Source organism: Acomys minous (genome assembly GCF_964271855.1).
Source record: "Acomys minous genome assembly, chromosome: 7".
In the NCBI taxonomy this organism is placed as follows: Eukaryota; Metazoa; Chordata; class Mammalia; order Rodentia; family Muridae; genus Acomys; species Acomys minous.
The window spans coordinates 18,994,310-19,015,498 of record NC_140488.1 but is presented as its reverse complement, the minus strand read 5'-3'; the positions used below and the strand labels follow the sequence as shown (position 1 = coordinate 19,015,498).

Genomic DNA, 21,189 nt, shown 5'->3' with positions numbered 1-21,189 from the left:
CCTCTTCAATTCCAGACTAGTTTGATTTCCACTTGTATTTATGAACCAATGAACATGTTAGGTTTTATAAACCAAGGCAGGACTGTCTGTATTCTCAAGAGTGCAGAAAATATTTAGATCATGTTATTTCTGTCAATGCAAATTGTTACGGCCCTACTCCAATTCTGGCCCCTATACTAGCCAATATTCTGGATTTGAATATGATACTGAAAAGACTGGATGTAAGGAAATATTCTGCTATTCTCAATGTGAGTATATGTGCTGGCGTTCTTAGATTGCTGTATATTTCACACTCTTTGAAGCTCACACCAGTGATAATTTCTGCCTGCTACCATCTCTAGCTTTTCCTCTCTACCTGCTGTTACTTATTTTGTGTTTTTCTGTACGAAGTTGTTTCTGGTCATTTTAGTCCATTTTGATACCTCCATCTCAGAACAACCTAGGAAAGAACTAGCCTTGTATTCCATTTGTACTGATTATTGGCTATGTCTTCTAAATCCAGTTGCTTTACCTATCAGAGCATTTCCAGGACTAGAGAAAGTACTTTCTTTATAAGCACTAAATCAAATGTGGTAAAAGGAAATTAAAACTCCCAAAATCCCCTTCTCTAAATAAGTTTCCCCTTTACATCTTTGTGCAATGACTGAAGTTTCTATTTTCTCCCTGCATGTCTTAAACCAATGTTTCAAGTTCTGTTAATTAATACATCTTGGACATTAATTTCCTCAGTGACTGCAGAAAAACTCCTTAAAGGTTTGTTCATATCGAATATTGAATGGTAGACTTTCCAACTGTGTTATTTAGCTAGCTTCTCAGAACTCCTTTGAAAAGTGTACATTTGTGACAACACGGGGAAATTTCCACTATATTTCATAGTCCTTTTTTATGTTTGAGTTTTGTTTTCAAAGGCAGTGTCTCACTATGTACCCAGCTTGGCACAGAACTTGTTATTTAGCCCAAGGTTACCTTGAATCCTCAGTCTTTCTCCCTCTGTCTTGGTAGTGCTTAGTATTATATGCATGTGCTACTATACCTACCTTTTACCTACATTATTTTTTACAAGGAAGAAAAGAAAATGAATAGAAACAGGAAAAAATAAATAGAAAAGATGGATCATTGAGAGACTTTTTTTGTTTTGTTTTGTTTTTTGTTTTGTGGATGGAGAGACAGCCATGCGTGCTAGGAACCAAACTCATATATTTGGTTGTGAGCCTAACCTTTAATGGCTGAGCCATCTCTCCAACTCTCATTGAGAGATTTTAAACCTTGGATTCATGTTAGAACCACCCAGGGAGCTTTCTAGTACATTTTAGAAATATTTGTTCTCTCTCTCTCTCTCTCTCTCTCTCTCTCTCTCTCTCTCTCTCTCTCTCTCTCTCTGTGTGTGTGTGTGTGTGTGTGTGTGTGTGTGTGTGTGTGTGTGTGTGTTAATGTATTTATATGCACCACAAGTGTATAGAAATCTGCAGAGTTCAGAAGAGGTCATCGCATCTCCTGGACCCAGAATTAATAGACAGTTATGAACCACTAGGGTGAGTACTGAGAACCAAACCCAGGTCCTCTGCAGGGGCAGCAAGTGCTCTTAATTGCTGAGCCATCTCTTTAGCCCTTTCAAATCTTCATGTTCAGACTGTGTGTACAATTTTAACAATGTCATAATTTCTGCACTTGAAATGCACAGGTTAAATTTCACCAGACATTTCCAATATGAAATTAAGATTGAGGACTACTCTATGTTTAGATAAACCCCATGTAACAATATCTTTCAAGGTTTCTTTAGTACCAACTTTTGTAGGCATCCTAATATATCTTATAATTTTTTTCTCTCAAGAAAACCTTTAGTCGAATGATGTATTAGCTAATTTTCTATTGCAGTGATAAAATACATGACCAAAAGTACCTTATGGAAGAAAGAGTTTATTTTGGCTTCTAGTTCCAGAGAGGTAGGAATTTATCATGGGGTTGTGTGGGATGGCAGCAAGCAGCAGGTATTATAGCTGAGAGATCATATCCCCAAGCACAAAGCAGAGCATGAACTGGAAGTAGGGCTAGGCTATGAACTCTGAAAGCCTGCCCCCAGGGATATACTTCCTCCAACAAGGTTACACCAGCTCCCCCACACAGTTCTACTGACGTCCAGATATACAAATACCCAAGTACCTTATTCTACATCATATGCTTAAATGTTGTCTTGACTTCATAGTCCAGATTCTTTAGCTCAGTTACTAGAAAGATGTTAAGATTGATGTTTGGTTTTTGTTTCAGATAGATGGCAAACGTGTATTGTTAGTAGAGCATCAAAAGGTGAGATTATGTTCAGAGGCATTTTATTTTATTTTACTTTATTTTAAGTGATACAAATACACATCCTTTATTTTTTATTTTTTAATATAGTTTATTAATTTATTCATATTACATCTCAATTGTTATCCCATCCCTTGTATCCTCCCATTCCTCCCTCCCTCCCATTTTCCCCTTACTCCCCTCCCCTGTATATGCTCATAGTGTATCAAGTCTATTCTTGGTAGCCTGCTATCCTTCCTCTGAGTGCCACCAGGTCTCCCCTTTCAGGGGACATGGTCAAATATGAGGCACCAGGGGACGTGGTCAAATATGAGGCACCAGAGTACGTTCAAACTATGGCACCAGCTAAGGATAATACAGGCCATAAACTTCAAACCCCTACCCAGATCTAGCCAATGGACAGGACATTCTCCACAGTTGAGTGGAGAGTGGGGACTGACTTTCACACATACTTCAGAGGCATTTTAATGATTTATAAGGAACAAGAAGCAAATTGAAAGGAGCAATATTTTAGATTCAGGGATATGTGTTAGCTAGACAAGTCCTCCCCCTTTGTTTTGTTTGTTTGTTTTTCCAGACAGAGTCTCTCTGTGTAGCCTTGGCTGTCCTGGACTCTCTTTTTAGACCAGGCTAGCCTTGAACTCACAGAGACCTGCCCCTGCCTCCCTGAGTGCTGGGACTATAGGTGTGTGCCACTGCACCCTGCTCAAACCTCTTGAATCCTTCAAGTTGCTAGATTCTTAGGAACAAGTACCATAATCTTGATTTTTCAGCTGGGAAATGGAGGCTTGGTGAGATGGTTACTTGTCTGATGTCAAGCATCTTGCAACACACAAAAGTAGATGTGTGCTACTCCTGTCTTGTTGTACCATGCTGACCCTTGATAGGGAGCTTTGAAGGAAATATCAAAATAGTACAATGACAAGACGGAGAGTTACTCTGTGCTTGGACACTGTCAATTAAAAACATGGTGAAACCTACCTAAAACTTTTGTAGTTCTTTTATTTAGAAAGATATTCTCCTAGGTCAGTGTGTTGGGTGTCTTAGACTGTGAAATGTGGAAATTCTGTAGGATCTTCTTCAGTTACATTACTACACTGTAATAGCATTTGGTTTTTTGTTTTTGTTTTGTTTTTTGGTTTTTCAAGGCGAGGTTATTCTGTGTAGTCCTATCTGTCCTGGAACTTGTTCTGTAGACCAAGCTGGCCTCAAACTCAGAGATCTGCCTGCCTCGGCCTCCTGAGTGCTGGCACTGAAGGCGTGCACCACCACACCCCAGCTGCATTTGAGAGTTCTTATTATATGAAATTGTATATGAAAGAAAAACGTGCTTATAATTCAATAATCCTTAAGTATAAAGATTTTTTTTTTTACTGTTCACATTCTACCTTATCTAATCTAGCTTACACTAATATTGTGTGATGTTTGGAAGTAAGATCTACATTTCTTTACAACTAATATCATTTATAAAGATTGTAGCCAAGAAGAACATCATGACAGGCGGATCTGGACCCAGGGCGTCTGCTCAAACTACTGTACCAACCAAGGACAATACGTGCAGTAAACATTGAACCCCTACTCAGATCTAGCCAATGAACAGACATTATCCACAGTTATGTAGAGAGTGGGGACTGACTTTGACATGAACTCTGGTGCCCCATATTTGACCACTTCCCTTTGGTGGGGAGGCCTGGTGGCACTCAGAGAAAGGATAGGCAGGCTACCAGGAGGAGACTTGATAGGCTGTGACCATATGGTGGGGGAGGAGGTCCCCCTCTGTCACAGACCTAGGTGAGGGGAATATGGTGAAAGAGGGAGGGAGAGAGGGAGGACTGGTAGGATACAAGTAAGGGGCTAACAATCGAGATGTAATCTGAATAAATTAATGATGATGATGATGATGATGATGATGATGATGATGATGATGATGATTGTAGCCAGTCTTAGTGGAGCATACCTGTAATCTCAGCACTTGAAATACTGAGGCAGGAAGATCATCTCCAGTTTGAAGCTAGTAATTTTGAGGCCAGTTCTGAACTTATCTCCAAATAAACACTCCAAAACTAATAAACTATAGCTTTCTCTATACTGTTATATTAGTCTTTATATTTATTTTTTGCTACATTCTTTCATTGTTTACTTATGATGCAGTGTAGCTAATAACGTCTTTAGAGAACATTTGATTTATAATTATTCATTGCTTTTTAGTCCTGCCCCTTATTCAATGCTTTAAACCATAGTATTACATTAACTTTTTGTTAGTATTTTTCTTCTATCAGATTGTGGGTTCTTTTCATATGAATGCTGAGGAATGGGATATTTTTCATGTTCATAATAGACAAGTTAATTTGAAAACTAATAGGTTCTCTGGATATATCTTCTATTTTATTATATATACTGATAATGATAATGATATTTTATATGTCTCTCTGTCTCTCTATTTCTGTCTCTGTCTCTTCTTCTTCTTCTTCTTCTTCTTCTTCTTCTTCTTCTTCTTCTTCTTCTTCTCCTCCTCTCTCTCTCTCTCTCTCTCTCTCTCTCTCTCTCTCTCTCTCTCTCTCTCTCTCTCTGTGTGTGATAGAGGTTTATTTCAGGTGGCTTCTTCAGTCACTCTAAACATTATTTTTTTAAACAACTATTAAGCCTGGAATTGGTCATACCTGTTGGCTGACAAACTTTCAGGGTCCACATGTTTCTACATTCCAAGCACTGGGATTATAGTATGCACCATAACACTCAGAGTTTATGGGGGTGCTGGGGACCTGAACTCAGTTACTCATTTTTGTGAGGCATGTACTTTATTGACTGAGCCATGTTCACAACCTGGTTCCTTATGTTTTCTCAACCTTGAAGCAAATTATAAGAAGTTTATATCAGAAAGTAGCCTAGAGCCTCTTTGAAATGGAGAACATAAGTGGTCATTTTTGTTTTATTTTTGGCTCTGGTTAGAGACTTGCAAAATTCAATCAGAAAGATTCTCTGACTTGTTTATAGGTGACTGCTTCTAGCCTTGCTGTTTATTCTGATTGCCTAGAAAGAGAGCCTGTTAATTTATCTTGTTTTAAGACAGGGTCTCATCATGTAGTCTAAAATGGCCTTGAATTATCTTACTTTTCCTGTTTCAGCGTCCTAGATGCTGTGAATACTGATGTGGACCACTATGACAGCTAAAACTAGTGACTTTTATTTGGTAATGTATAAAGCCTGAGAGTTCAAGGTTTAATAACCTGCTTTGAAACAAGGTGTTGTTTGTATTTTTAAGAAAGTTTCTTTGACTTTCGATGATATCTGGCTAACGACAATCTTTTTCATTTTGTTTTAGGGACAACTGGATTTTTTTCTTGCTTCTACTTTATTACTACAGTCTATGGGTTAATGAAAGTGGATTAATGAATTTTTCCATATGTTTCAAAGCACATAAACCTTGCTTTGAAATATCTATGTATCTATGTAAGTATCTGTTGAGATACATATATATGTTTGCTCCAAGTTATGTTCAGTTAAAGTGTTCATAAATGCAAAATCTCACTGTCTGGCCTCAGTTTATTTGATGAAAAATACTGATTAGTGGAAGAAAATAGATTGGTAAAAAGGTAATTTCTAATTCACAGTTTCTTGAAAAGACAAAGGTTTTGTTTAAAACAATCAGAGCAAAGGAAGCACATTTTAAAACTTTTCATTGATTCCTTGTGAATTTCACATCATGCACTTCAATTCCACTTATCTCCCTGTCCCTCCATACCCTGCCTTTGCCCTTGCAAATCCCTTGTCAAAAGTAAACAAAAATAAAAATTAAAAACAAAGCATCTCATCATGGAAGCTGCGGTGTGCCACCATGTGTCACACAGTATACTGTTTTGCTCAAACAGCTTTACTTACAAATGTTCATTGCAATGAGTCACTGGTCTGGTTTGAGGCCTCTGGCTTCTTCTACACTGTCAATACTGGTCTCACCAGGACTCCTCCTGGACAGCCTCTTGTTGCCCTGTGTCATGGAAATCCTGTGGCTTTGTTTCTGCAGGACTTGTCCCTTCACAAGCTCCAGCAGTTCAGGGATGGGGTAGATGCTGGGGTGGGCCAACCCAAAGCCCTGGATCTGGGCATGAGTGGTAGCTGAATTGGTCAGCTTTCCAGCTAGCTCCCCTGTGCCTGTGCCTCCAGGGCCAGCTCTCCCACTATGCCCAAATGAGGGATGGGACCAGCTCTCCTGCCTACAGCAACCATCAAAGTGTGGGCCCAGCTCTCCTGCAGGGCCAGCTCCACTATGCTACCCAGGTGAGGTGTAGGGTCCACTCTCCAGAGTGCTGCATCTGGTAAGAGGTGGGGCTAGCTCAGGAAGCACATTAACAAATAAACTAAGTATGTTGGTTTCTTTCACGTGGTGTTTCTTCTTCTTCTTCTTCTTCTTCTTCTTCTTCTTCTTCTTCTTCTTCTTCTTCTTCTTCTTCTTCTTCTTCTTCTTCCAATTTGGCTTCTTGATGCTGTTTAGAGTGCCTAGTTTTTCTGTCAGAACTGTAGTTTCATTTTAGGTAAAATGATGGGTTTTTTTCCAACTAAAGTTGGGGGCTGGAGAGATGGCTCAGTGGTTAAGAGCGCCGCCTGCTCTTCCAAAAGTCCTGAGTTCAATTCCCAGCAACCACATGGTGGCTCATAACCATCTGTAATGTGATATGGTGCCCTCTTCTGGCTTGCAGGAGTACATGCAAGCAGAGCACTGTATACATAATAATAAATAAATAAATCTTTAAAAAAAAGTTGATGATACAAGCTATATGGTTGTTTTAAAAATGTATGTGTCTTAGTTTGGGTTACTAGTGCTATGAAGAAACACCATAACCCAAAACAAGTCGAGGAGAAAAGCATTTATTCAGCTTATACTTCCACATCACAGTTCATTGTTCAAGGAAGTCAGGACAAGAACTCAAGCAGGACAGGAACCTGGAGGCAAGAACTGATGCAGAGGCCATGGAAGATGCTGTTTGGCTTGCTCCTCATGGCTTGCTCAGTCTGTTTTCTTTTTTCCTTTTACTTAAAAAAAAGATTTATTTATTTATATAGTATACTGCCTGCATGTGTGCCTGCATGCCAGAAGAGAGCACCAGATCTCATGATAGATGGTTGTAAGCCATCATATATTTGCTGGGAATTGAACTCAGGACCTTTGGAAGAACAGCCAGTACTGTTAACCTCTGAGTCATCTCTCCCCAGCCTGCTTTCTTATAGAACACACAGGACTATTAGCCCAGGGATGACATCACCCACAATGGATTATGTCCTCTCTCATCAATCACTGATTAAGAAAATGACCTATAAGATTTTCCACAGCTCCATCTTATCAAAGCATTCTTTCATTTGAGGATTCCTCCTCTCTGATGATTCTAGCTTATGTCAAGTTGTCATAAAGCTAGGCAGTACAGTAGTTAGTTTAAATTACAGAGTTTATAAAAAAATTTGATACTCTTACTGCTCAGTTAATCATACACTTCTCTAATGTAGGCCATCAGGGCTTTTGACAAGTGCCTTATCCACTAACCCATCTCACCAGCCTCTGCTGTCCAAGTTTATTGTAACAACAACAACAACAACAACAACAACAACAACAACTACTACTACTACTACTACTACTACTACTACTACTACTACTACAATGTCTTATGTTTTGTGAATGTGTGTGGATGTGGATGTGTGTGGATGTGGATGTGACATAGCTCACTAGTGGAAGGTAGAGATCAACTTGTGGTATTTGGTTCTCTCTTTCTACCTTGTGGGTTCTAGGGTTCAAACCCAGGCCATCAGGCTTGGTCGCAAGGCTTATATCCATTAAGGCATCTTTCTGGCCTCTGGGTATTTTTATTGATTATTTTTGACTAAATAATATTTTTATTGGACATTTGTATTACAAAATTTCCTCAGGCTTGGTTTTAGTTTTTTTGGGGAGCAATCATGAAAATCATTCCTCTCATGTGGTAAATTTTATTGATAAGTATTTCTCAGGAAAATATTTGAAAAATATTCACACATACCCTTCAATCTTTATGAACATTCCCAAGCTATCCTAAAGCTGAGAAGTTGTTCTGTGTGCCTGGCTCAAAGGCTCAAATGGTGGTGTCTTAGGGGTTTATCACTATAAAAAGATACCATGACCAAGGCAACTCTTATAAAGAAAAACACTGCACTGGAACTGGCTTACACTTTCAGAGGTTAAGTCCATTATTATAGTGGGAAGCATGGCAGGATGCAGGCAAACGTGCTGCTGGAGAAGGAGCTGAGAGGTCTACATGTTGATCTGCAGGCAGTGGAAGGAGACTGTGGACCATACTGGCATAGATTGAGCATATATAAGACCTCAAAGCCCTCCTCCACAGTGACACACCGCCTCTAGTAAGGCCACACCTACTCCAACAAGGCCACTCCTCTTAATAGTGCCACTTCATATGAGCCAAGCATTCAAACACATGAGTCTATAGGGACCATATTTATTCAAACTACCACAAAGAGCTCATTTTACCTTTCAAGGGTAGGGAGGCTAGCCTGGAATAGGAAAGAAAGACATGATGGAATGAAAGGGAAATTAGGAGCTGACTGGTTGACCCTTGGAAAAAGTAAGTTACTAGTTGTGTAGCATAGCCTGCCTTTATCTACATTAGAAGAGTCTATATTGTGGTTGATGGCAAATTACCCTGGGACCTATTGCAGAATTGTTGGAGTAGGCACAGAAGGCCACAGAAGGTCTCTTGACTAAAGTTATCCGAGTCCTCCTGATCTAGGGCTAGGTCCAGGCTGCTTCTATGAAGCTTATTGGAACTGATTCCATTCTTCAAACTTCTAAACTAAATAGTGCTATATTGAGCTTTAGGGAGCACTTTTATCAACAGGTTAACTTCCTGGTAGTTTTGCATTGGAGATAGCTTTCTTCATGAAGTGAAGAAATGAAAATTGATTCCTTCAGCCAAAAATGTTGTTGCCTGAGTGGTATTTATAGAGTAAAATAAAGGCAGGTCTCATGACAAACATCTTTGAACATCCTGAGAGAGTGTGTAAGTCAGCATTGGCTTGGGTTTTGGAAGTAAGTGTAGAAGAACTCTTTAATTTGATTGAAATAGGGCTGAATAGCATTCTGAGCCTTTTTGTACGAGTTCACAAATATCGCTTCAGCAGTATAAGCTCTGCAGCTCCTTACACCATTCCTATAGGGAATATCAGAAGAGAAGCTAATAACAGGCCAAATACTTTGTCTCATGAGAAAGTAGGGAGGTGGTTCTTAAATATTAGACATATTAACCCACCTTATCTGTGTATTGTTTTCATACGTGAAGGCTGCGTCAGAGTTATTACTGCTTTACGGAGCTGAGAATTGATGAACGATGCTTTTGCCCGCCTGTCCTATAGACCCTGGTGAAATGGGGCTGACGAGTGATATGAGTGTGGGTAATTGAGCCAGGTTAAACTGAGAGGTGCTGAAGCAAGTGCTTTGAGCAGAAATAAGAAAGCAAGGGCCTCCCCCACTGCCATGCGGGCAAGCGAGCCATTGGGCAGGCAGAAAACCCCCAGAGGTCCCTCTGCATGGCCTGCCTGCAGCAGGAGCCATTATGATGTGCATGTGTGTGGTGGAGAGATGGCAAAGAAAAAGAAACAAGACGGTGAGCACCGTGAGGAGAGGTGGGATGGAGGCGTGAGTGTAGTGAGGAATGGCCTGATAGGCTGTCCTGCCACCTGAGGCCATGGTGAGGGCCTGTCCTGTGCTGCTGCTGAGGGCCTGTCTGGGGCCTGTGACCATGCAGCAGCAGGGCTCCGTGTCAATGTTTATGGCCTATGGTACCATCAGAGGCCACGCAGACCTCCCTGGTCTGAGCTGCCACCTGGGACTATGTTGATTTCCAAGGGCTGTGTAGATGTGCCCCACATCTTATCTGAGCAGCACAGTAGAGCTGGCCCTCGTGGCATGGGCATGGGCATGGGCATGGGTGAGCTGGCACCCAGGGCATGAGAGCAGGAGAGCTGACCCTGACCCTTTTTGGCTGCTACGGTGGGTGAACTAGACAGGCCAGTACTAGAGAGCGGCCCCTGCTAGTGTGGGTGTGGGAAAGCTGACGGGCTACAACCCTAGGCCCAGATCCAGGGCTTTGAGTTAGCCCACCCCCTCAACATCTACCCCATCGATGAATTGCTGGAATTTGTAAAGGGGCCAGTTCTGCAGGTCCGAAGCCTCAGGATCTGTATGACGTGGGGCAACAACTGCATATCCGAGAGGACACCTAGCAAGGATCCAGTGTGGCAGACTCATTGCAGTGAACATTTGCAAGTTAAGCTGTTTGGACACTGCAGCTTTTACAGAAAGATTTTTGTTTTGTTATTTTCTAATGTTCTTTTACGGGGGAGATTGCAAGGGCCTCTCAAAGACATTGGATAGGGAGATGAATGGAATTGGGGTGCATGATGTGGAATGAACAAAGAATTAACAAAAAGTTTAAAAAAAACAAACAAGGGCTTGAGCCTAGTGGAGGTGACTGAGGTACTGAGTAGTTTTTGTTTTGTTTTGTTTTGTTCTGTTTTAAAGAAATCCCACTTAGAGAGATGGGTCAGTGGTTAAGAGCACTTGTTCTTTCAGAGGACCTGAGTTCGAGGCCTTGCACCACTGCCAGCTTATACCTGTCCATAACTCCAGTTCCAGTGGATCTGCCACACTCTTCTGGCCTCCGAGGACACCAAGTATGCACATGGTGCACAGGCATGTTGGCAGCACACTCACCACACATTTTTTTTTTAATGAGAAAGCCACAATCTGCTCAAACCTCATTGTCTTTGGAGGGTCACTGACATTCGAGAACTTTAGGCATCTGGGTCCATCCGTGTTTCCTTTCTAATCACCCCAATTCACTTTTAAATTTTCTTTATTCATAGAGGACCAAGCTAATGTTCTCTCTCCCAAAACACCCTTTCTACTCCAGACTCTTTTCATTTTATTTTTATTGGAAAAAGTGCGCAAGCACACGCGCTCGCGTGTGTGTGTGTATGTTCATGTGCGCGTGTGTGCGTGTGTGTGTGTGTGTGTGTGCGCGCGCGCGCGTGTACATGCATGGACATGAATGCAACTGCCCATGGAGATAATTTGATACAGTAAGTTGCTTATCCTGTCTCCACAAAAGAGGAGGGGTGGAAATGTCACATGTCTTTCTATGTTCTCAAAGAACACAATGTAGGGACCAGATACACACATAAAATCAGACTTTATTTAGCGTATTTCTGAAGAATATACCAAGGACAGATTAACAGCACCTAGTCAAGAAACACAAAATTCACTTAATAATAGTTAAACCACAGACATTAATCTCTCTGCATTCCCCAAGCAGGAGTCTGTTATTCCTGTCCTGCAATAAATGCATCATAACTGGTTTAAAATGCATTCAATTAAAGTCAGCCAATATATGAAACGTTGACTTTGGGCAGAGTCTCTGGGACTGCTGGCCCGTATAACAGTATCAATTCATAAATTTGATTGTAGTGTGAGGGGATTTCTCTTCTTGCTGAAAGGTGGACAATTAATTCCAACCCATTTGTGCACCTGAAGTTAAGTTGTGCCAATGGGAACTTCGCCCCAGGACTGTAGTTTTGAAAATCCTTTGAAAAGGCACTTTTAAATTACAAACCTTTTTTAAAGGAAATTTTTACATTTAAAATGAAAAGTATTAAAGAGAACTGTTTTATTGACTGAGTGCATTTTTCCTATTGTTCTCAGTCTCAAAATAGCACATGAAATTTGGTATTAAAGGCAGTTTTAGAAATGATTTAATGAGAATATATATGTATATATATATGTAAATATATATATCCTCTTGTAATACTTCTGTTCTTGCAATATAATAAAATAATCTTTCTTTTGCAAATATATTTGATCTACAGCTGTAACTCTTCAAACACCTGAGCTGTCCCTTGTCCCCACCCCCACCCCGAGTTCTCACTGTCTCTTTATCAATATTGCATCTTGTCTGAGACAGCCAAAGGGGATAAAAATAAAGTCGAGCAGTCTTTTTCTGGGGTTTGGCACTCCTCTGGGGCAGCAGGGATCATCACCATATGGATCAGCTAGATGCAAGTCCGATAACTTCCCAATCAGGTACTGGGTCCTGGTTAGGTCTTGAAATTGCAGCACTCTTTGTCACCCTGCCGTCAGCACTCCAATAGCCTGTCCTGGGGTTCTTACTCTTTTATGGGGAAAAGATTGTTTTCTTTGATTTTGCGTTCTATACACTGAAGGAAACAGGCAAACCAGTGCCAAGGTGTGTTGTGGAGAACTGCCAGGGAGGACTTCAGCCAAGATGATAATTTAGTCCACATAGATTACCAGTTGTACCAGAATAAGTTCTTGCTTGTCACATACCAGTGATTTAAGGAATGAAAGGCACCTCTTCCTGCCATACCATCTTGGAGCCATCTTACATATCCTGTAGTATACACTTTTAAAGGTAAGTAAATGTACTATGTTCTACTTCAAAAATTGACCAGATTACTGGTCACGTATAGAATACTGCATGCATTTTGTTAAGTAATTTTACATGTACACATCACTCACTTTTTACTGATGACACTAGCTATGAACGCATACAATCTAATATCTAGCACCGTATCTCCAAGAACACAATGTATATACAGTTAGAGCTTATGTTTAGAAGAAATACCACAAAAGAACACAGCACTGACACAAGACAGAAGTACCAAAGTTTTGACCAAGTTGTAACAGATGAAGAGGGGAAAATCCACTGAAGTTTGAAGCACCAAACTAAAACCAATTTTGTTTTTGTCTCATTAAGAGCAAAAGAAATATAGCAACTAATCTTCACACAGCAAACTTCTTTAAGTGTACACATTGCTGTGGTTTCCCCTTAGTGTGTATACTCTTGCGATATGGAGGCTTGGGGAGGCAATGATGGAAAGCTAACATCTACTGGCAACCTTCATTTCCTTGAGGATTCTTAACCTACTCACCAAAAAGCAATGAACTTATCAGTGACCTGGCAGTGGCCAAGTTCAGTGTACTTGAGTTTTCCTTGTATCTTCCTCTACCCAGTTTTGTTGCTTGTAGCCTAAGTGTGCTAATATGCCTGCTAAACATTGGCCATAGAGGAAGCTATCATACGTAATTGGAAAGGTGTCCATTTTTCAAGGGTTTCAGGCTATAGTTTGCTGCTACTAGCTCGTGCTTCTGCCTCCTCAGTTGCCTAAGCTTGGGAGTGCTGTGGGGCCTTTAGGGCTTAGAGTAATAGAAACTATAAAGTCATAGTTAAGTAGAGAGAGTTCATTGCCATGACTGGCCAGATTTTTTATCTTGGCACTTATCTTGCATCCAATTGTTCCTTTAATTCTTTGCTTGTTCTGGAGGGAAAAGGCATTGCTTAGAGAAACTTCTAACAGCATGAGGTTTGTCTTATACATGAATGCAACTGCAAATATATGATGTTGAATTTTTCAAAGTATGGAGGAGGGCAATTATGAGAGAAAAATCTAGGACAGAATGGGAAGCTATTACTCTCTGCTTCATGTCAACAACTCCTGAGAGTGTTTATTTTAGAAAGTCTGAATTACCAGACAATGCGTACTCTTTCTCTTCCAATTTTTAAAGATACTTTTAAAAGAAATTTTTGAAGCCTTAAGAAAGTAAACCTCATTTAATGATATAAATTATTTTTAAGGTAGCATGAAAGATTCTTGACTAATTATGTATAAAATAAGGCAATGTTAGGCACCTTATAATTTTATAGCTAAAAGGTTTCTTAGTGTATTTGCTGAAAAAATTGGACAGTATCTACAGCACTGGAAGTGCTTTAAAAATATGTGGGGTGTTCTTACTGTAAAGAAACAAGGTGCCTACTTTCTTGTAAACCCTAAAGTGACATCTTTCCTTACCTGCTGAACTTAGAATTGATACCTCACCATTTCTAAATCAGATTGGAGTTATGTAGGTGACAAAAAAATACCTTTACTTTATGATCATGCCTGTGAGTTTCTTTCCTTGCTTCATCCCTAGCCAGAATTCAATGGATTTTTTTATGACATATATGTAATGGTCTTGATAAAAGAATACATCCATTAAAAACATTTTAGGAAAATGATTGGATAAGATGATTTGTGAAGCTTTTGATGACTTTTTGTGTGTGATTTTTACATTTTTAAATGGCAAAACATAGTGAATAGTAAAACCTTATTAAGTTGATAGTTCTTTACTCAAAACAGCCCCAAACTTGAAGCAGTTGCTATCTCAGTGCTAACCAGAAGCCCTATTGTTCATTAAAAGAAAATGTCATCAGGACAGAATGCCTTTAATTCAAAGGTCATCCTTTCCACCCTGTTTTCGAGGTCTTCACCATTGAAGAATCCAATTTGCGAAAAAGTGGACCGTGAATAAAACAGGAAAAGTTGAATGATGTTAAGAACAGGTGAGTCTCAGTACCCTGGAAGATGTGTGTGTGTGTGTGTGTGTGTGTGTGTGTGTGTGTGTGTGTGTGTGTGTGTGTTGTCAAATGAACTTACCACACTTACACAGGTTCTGGTTCCATTTAGATTTTGGATTTTGGCAAACAATTTTCTTTGTTATGCTTTGAAGGTGTTGAGCTTCAAAAATAAAATAAAAAGTTCAGTTTCAACAAAACATTAGAAACACATTTGCAAACCCTTTTTCTATGTAAGACTGTAAGCGCTTCTACTGATAGGACAGGCACTACCACCTTTGAAGTCCTCTGTTACAGACCTGTAAAGCAATACTACTTCCCAAGCAAGAAAATAGATCAAATAAATATGGGCCAATATAAGCCTAGCAATAAATCAGTAGTCAAAAAACAAAATTGGACAACTAATTTGCTATATAAATTCTGGTGGAAAAATAAATGGAAGTGTTGAGGGTTAACTTTAGATACCATGCCTTGTCTGAGGTTATCACAAGTTCTAAATGACTGGAGTTGAAGTTGGCAAACTTCTCATGGACCTACTGATCTGACAAGTCAATTCAATACTATTTGGGTCTATTAACCCCCCTGCATTCTGAATAGGGTAATCCCACAGTCTCATAATTCACAACCATTTACCTCTCCCCCCTTGAGAAGTTCATGCTGGAATCTGTGAGGAGGAAGAAATAAAGTATAAATGAATTGGGCCTTATAAGTGCAAATTTTAATTCTAATAAAGACAAGATAACACAAGAATGTTAAACTCTGAATACGGCCACTGTCATACAAAACCTCCTATTGAACCATTTTTAACGAACTATTCCTCCACTCATATTAACAGTAAGAATCTGTGTCAATACGACTTGCTTACCAGTGTTTGGTTGGATGTTTTGTCTTTAAATATGCCCTGTGCTCTTTAAAATATGTTAGCTATATCCTTGCCCAAAGTGATTTTAAAGTTTGATATTTTAAAACTTTACTTGGGTATTAGACTTTATATATTACAAGCAAGATGTTTCAATAGTAATCAATATGTTTGGTTCATATGCTTTGATCTTCAGATTACTTGGAATAGTTCAAATATTTGCTCAGTATTGTGGAACAATCCTTTCTGTCATCTCTGACACTTATATTCTCCCCTGCGTTTGTACAGAGGACTTAAAAGATTTGGAGAGCGCCACAGGTTGAAAAGATGTCTATGCATGGAGGAAGGAACATGTTTATCCCTATATGGAGAACCTACCTCATAAAAGAGATAAAAGAGACTTTCTGTGGACAGAAAATTGATTGGCAGTGTGTTTTCTAGGTCTTTGGGCCTTCCTACTTGAATTTCTTTCTTTTTTTTTTTGAAATCTAAAAATATTGTTTAACCAAAATATCATTTTGAAATAAAAGAAAGTAAAACACAAATGATTGGCAGTGGTCTAGAGAATTGTTATGAGCATCCCAGCTCAGTCACAGAAGGGAAATAGTTAAACAGTCGTCTGATTTCTATCCAACTGTTACTCAAATAGGAGGCAGAAGAAAGGTGTGTCAATCAACAGTCTGACAGTCTTCCATCTGCAGAGGTCTGTCCCAGCCCATGTAGAAACCCAGAGTAGGGAAGGGTAGAGAAAGAGAAGAGAGAGAGAGAGAGTGAGAGAGCGAGAGAGGGAGAGAGAGAGGGAGAGAGAGAGAGTTGTTGTTTAACTCCCATGGATAAGCCTTATTTCTCCGTTTCTTCCTTTGAATTAGCTCTTCATTTCATGTATGCTCTTTTCTCGATCCCTTGAGGGGACCTCGGAGCTTTCTTTATATTCTAACCGCATAACCCCCTTTGACATGGTTTGCAGTATAGTCTTTGCACCATACTGTGGGGCTCTTCAGTACAAAAATCGCCTCATGCAGGGATCAGTCCACCTAGCTCTGCTTTTTGCACTCTGTAAGTAATTTGGTCAGTTGCTTTTCTTTCAGTTGAACACAATATGTAGCCCCTGCCCATGAGTTCCTGACCTGAAGGCCAAATAGTCCTTATGTCGATAGGCATCACTTTCCCTTTTACTCAGAGCTAAAGATGCAGTGTTGCAGCTCCTGGGGAGGCAGGCAGAATACCAAGAACAGTCCCAAACCAGATAGCCCTTGTTTTAGGAATTGTAGAGCCTAATAAGCATTTATCTATTTGGTGGAGATCCTAAACTCCATACTTTGACGAGCTTATACCTTTCAGGAAAGATCCAAGTCCTCACTTCTTCCTACTATGTATCTGCCACGTGGTGGATAAGGATGCTTGTGCAACAACACCTTTGCCTGGAATGGTAAGGGATCGGCACTAATGAGATTGTGGGTGGTGCACTGAAAAGAAAGCTGCTCTTGTTTTCTGTTATTTTGCGTCTAGTTAAAAGCTTGCCTTGGGGCTAACTTTAAGGTGAAGTAGCCGAATCATGGGAGGGGACAACCTTGCCTTCAGTACCTCCCTCTGTGCCAGCTTCCGATTCATGCAGGTCAGGGTGGCTATCTTGCACAGGGGGCTTTTTCTTACAGGTGAACTTCTTCAGTACCTCCTGGATTTCCTTCTTGATGGTCTTGTGCATGTAACCATAGACATAAGGGTGGATGCAGCACTGCAGGAAAAAAAGCCAGATTATTATGGTGATCACCCACTGGGGTACCTGGGTTTCCACATCCACCCACACAGCCAGCACTGCCAAGAAGCAGTAAGGCCCCAGAGATAGCACATAGGAGAAAATGATGATGAAGATCACTTTAGCAGCTTTGCACTCATAGCACCGGGGCAGCGGTGGGTTGCTGTTGCTGTTTCGACGAGTGGGTGGCCGACTCTCTTGAATGTTCATTGCCTCGACATCATCTTCACTGAAATTGATGTCATCCATACCAAACTCTATATCATCTTCGCCCAAGTCAATGTTGCACTGATTGATCTCGATGCGGCCGCTATCTACCTTTGCGCCACTTGCCTGAATTCCGGTGCTGAGTTCCAGACCCTCCATGCTGCCACTACTGACCTCTTCACTGCCCTTGGCCTCCAGGATACCTGCACTGAAATCCAGGCTTCTCTCTCTGGTCTTCATGCTGCTGGCCTCGGCTTCCATGGGACCCTCTTCCATCTTGGTGCTGTTGGCCTGACCTTCATCTTGGCATGGGAATTCATTCTCGTCCTGGCACTCATCCCTCTTCTTTGTTGCCCGTTCATTCTCATTCTTCACAGAGTCCTTGGCTCTCACCTCCAGGCTGTGGCTCTTGACGTTGTACAGGAGAGCATGCTGCCGCCGGGCTGCACCAAACACCACCGAGTAGCAGGCAATCATAACAATCAGCGGAATACCGATGAAGGACACCACACTGACAATGGTATAGCTGTGGCTGGCTCCCCAGATCATGGAACAGAGGGCATTGCGCTCATCAAAAGTAGCCTGGCCCCAGCCATAGAGAGGAGGTGTGCTCTGTAGGACGGCCACAATCCAGGTGCCATAGAGGAGCATATAACTGCGTCGGTGGGTCATCTTGGATGGGTAAGAAAGAGGGTGGATGATGGACAGGTAGCGATCTACTGACACCACCACAATGGTATTGACACTAGCAAAGGCAAATAAGTGGGTGAGGGTAACCAGGGCAGTGCAGAAGTGGCTGTTGAGAGGCCAGAAGATAGGAATGGAGGTGGCCACCACCCAGGGGGCCACAAGAGCGATCTGCAGCAGGTCAGTGACAAGGAGGTTAAATATGAACCGATTGGTCACCTGCAGCAGCTGTGGCTTACGGTGCAACACATAACCCAGCACTATGTTACCCACAAAGGATATGCTGAGGAAGATAAGCAGCACAGTGGAGCGGATGATGCCGTGAGCTAGACTAATAGGCATCTTGGAGAGGGGCATGCACGCTTGGCTGCTGTTGTTCTCTTGAGTATTGTTGTTGCAGGTGGATGTCATGGCGATGGCAGGCAGGCAGGAGACAAGGTGCAGCTCAGTGTCTGCACTAGCGGACAATGAGACTGCACACTATACTGGGGATGAGAGAAACATGTGGGCAGGGTTAGTGCCTTGCAGACATAAGCCTCTAAACCCAGCAGCATCACTACAGAGGCCCTCCCTGAGACCCCTGCCCAGCCTTAAGCCCAATCAGAGCAGTTTCTCTGGCTCCTTTTCTAACTCTTGGGGTCTTATGGCTGGTCTGTGTTGCATTCTTTTTTTTTTTTTTTTTTTTTTTTTTTTTTTTTTTTTGCTTGTCCTTCCTGCTAGTGCAGTAGGCACTCAGCATGTCCTACCCGCCCCTCCCCAATGTCTCTCGGAGTTTTGTTTTGTCTTACTGACACATCTATCTCATTGATCCATGCACCTGCACTCTGTACCTACCTGCATACGAGTCTGGATTTAAGTCTCCAATGTTTTACTGGGACGCTTTTTCTTTGAACAGAGTGTGCGCTTCTATTTCCATAGGCATTGCCTCATCGTTCACTCTATAGTCTGGTTTTCAATTCTCCACTAACATGTGCATAGTCTGTCCACGTCTGGTTGTGGCTGTCCTCTGTCTCTCCCCTCTCCCTTTCCCCTCCCTCTCTCTCAGTGTTTTGTCTATCAGTCTCTGCTTAGCTGTTTCACCAGTGAAAGTACCCTCTGACTGTGTATGCTCCCTCCTCCTTGGGTCTCTCTTCCTCTCTCAGTGAATTTCCCGACAGTCCCTTTGAACTCTTTTTTTAATTTTTAATTTTATTAATTCATTCATATTACATCTCAATGGTTATCCCATCCCTTGTATCCTCCCATTCCTCCCTCCCTCCCATTTTCCCCTTACTCCCCTCCCCTATGACTGTGACTGAGGGGGACCTCCTCCCCCTGTATATGCTCATAGCACGTACTTTGGTGCCTCATATTTGACCACGTCCCCTGGATGGGGAGGACTGGTGGCACTCAGAGGAAGGACAGCAGGCTACCAAGAAGAGACTTGATACCCTTTGGACTCTTAACACACACACCTGTTTAGTGTCTCTGGCTGGGTCTGCCTTTCTTCATCTCCATGTCTCTCCAGCTCTCTTGCCCTTGTCTCTCCGATTTATTATGGGTCAAGTCTCACACAAGTACCCGTGTGCCCACCACTCTTTCTCCATCTGTCTCTGTAGCTCGTCCTGTCTTTCTTTATTGTTTTTCTCAGTACCTAAGTTCTGTGTCTTGCTTCCTCTTCCCCTCCTTTCTCTTGGTCTCTAATATTCTCGTATCTGTTTCTCAAGTGACGTCTTTAGGTAAGCACTCCAGTTCATCTCTGCCTCTCATTCTCAACACCCTAGTACCATTGCCCAATTCTCTCTGCCTCTTTTAATGTGCATACGTCACTGTCTCTCAGTATCCTTCTGAGAGGCCCCCACTACCATCTTAGTTTTCCCCTAGCTGGATCTTTCTCTCCTGGTACCTTTCTCTGACGACTTTATCTTGCCATGGAAACCAGTTGCCGCCTTGGCCACAAGGACTTTAGCACACAAAACGCTTAGTTTATCAATAGCGCACTGCCCCACGTCCAAAACTCACTATCTTCCCTATATTCTCCAGAGGGCTATCAGTCTATAAGGCGGCAGAGGGGTCGGGGTGATGGGAGTCTGCTGGGAGGAGTGAAGAATAGGGAAAGGGACGGGGTGAGCAAGGATGGGGGCGGGCAGGAGTCTGAGAAGGACAGCGTGAGATACCTGGAGAGGTAGAGGTGCGGCGGGGGGGGGGGGGGGGCAGGGGGGACGGAATCAGAGACACAGAGAAAGTGAGAGACCGATTTGGAAGAAGAACCAAGAAAGAACAAATAGGATCCTAGAGTGGGATGGGGGGGCACGTGATGGGAGAAAGAAAAGGGGACAGTAGGAGACAGGGGCATGGAGAGATGGAGAAAGAAAAAAGCTAAACAGATCAAGAAAAGAGGTTGAGAAGTGGAGAACTCAGGAAAGGAAACAAGAAAATTAGGGAGGAGAAGAGGACACAGGAGAAAAAGTGCCCAGGATAAGCAAGAGCGACCAAAGAGACCTAACGACCCCCGCGACCCCCCCCCGCACCTGGCACCTTAGTAACCTACTAGCCTTGGAAGGGGTGTCCTAGAGCTTGGGGTAGAGACGGGTTGGGATGGGGACTCAGGGCGACCAGAGCAGAGCCCAGCAGCTTACCTGTTGCTGCTGGAGGCGTCGCGCAGCACGATCCTTCGGGGGCTCGCAGTGCTCCTCCGGCCACCTTTCTGGGGCACCGGAGGCTGCGAGCTCGCACCGAGAGGAAGGAGCAGCGGGTGCGGCGGGAGCGGGGCACAGAGCCTGTGCCCGCACGTCCAGCCAGCGCACAGCGCCACAAGCTCTGAGCTGTGGCGGGGGCGCCTGGCTTCTTAAGGCAGCGCGGTGCCCTCACCTTGGGGTGCCCCCCCTCTTCTGTCCCCGCCCGCGCTAGTGACGCACGAGGCCTGAACCCAGAGGAGCTAGGCTGGTGGCAGC

At 42.3% G+C, this 21,189-nt stretch overlaps 1 protein-coding gene across 1 annotated transcript; it reads right to left on the bottom strand.

The window, feature by feature from the left end:
* Positions 1-11,512: 11,512 nt before the first annotated feature.
* Positions 11,513-21,106, bottom strand: GPR101 (G protein-coupled receptor 101). The gene is made up of 2 exons (XM_084790894.1): positions 20,875-21,106; positions 11,513-18,741 (listed from the first exon to the last, which is right to left on the bottom strand). Exon 2 carries the CDS (start codon positions 18,665-18,667, stop codon positions 17,141-17,143), a length of 1,527 nt encoding a protein of 508 aa, XP_084647020.1. The 5' UTR covers positions 18,668-18,741; positions 20,875-21,106; the 3' UTR covers positions 11,513-17,140.
* Between the last annotated feature and the right edge of the window lie 83 nt (positions 21,107-21,189).

Excerpts from the sequence above, each read along its gene's own strand:
- GPR101 (XM_084790894.1), bottom strand. The coding sequence starts at position 18,667 with ATGACATCCACCTGCAACAACAATACTCAAGAGAACAACAGCAGCCAA.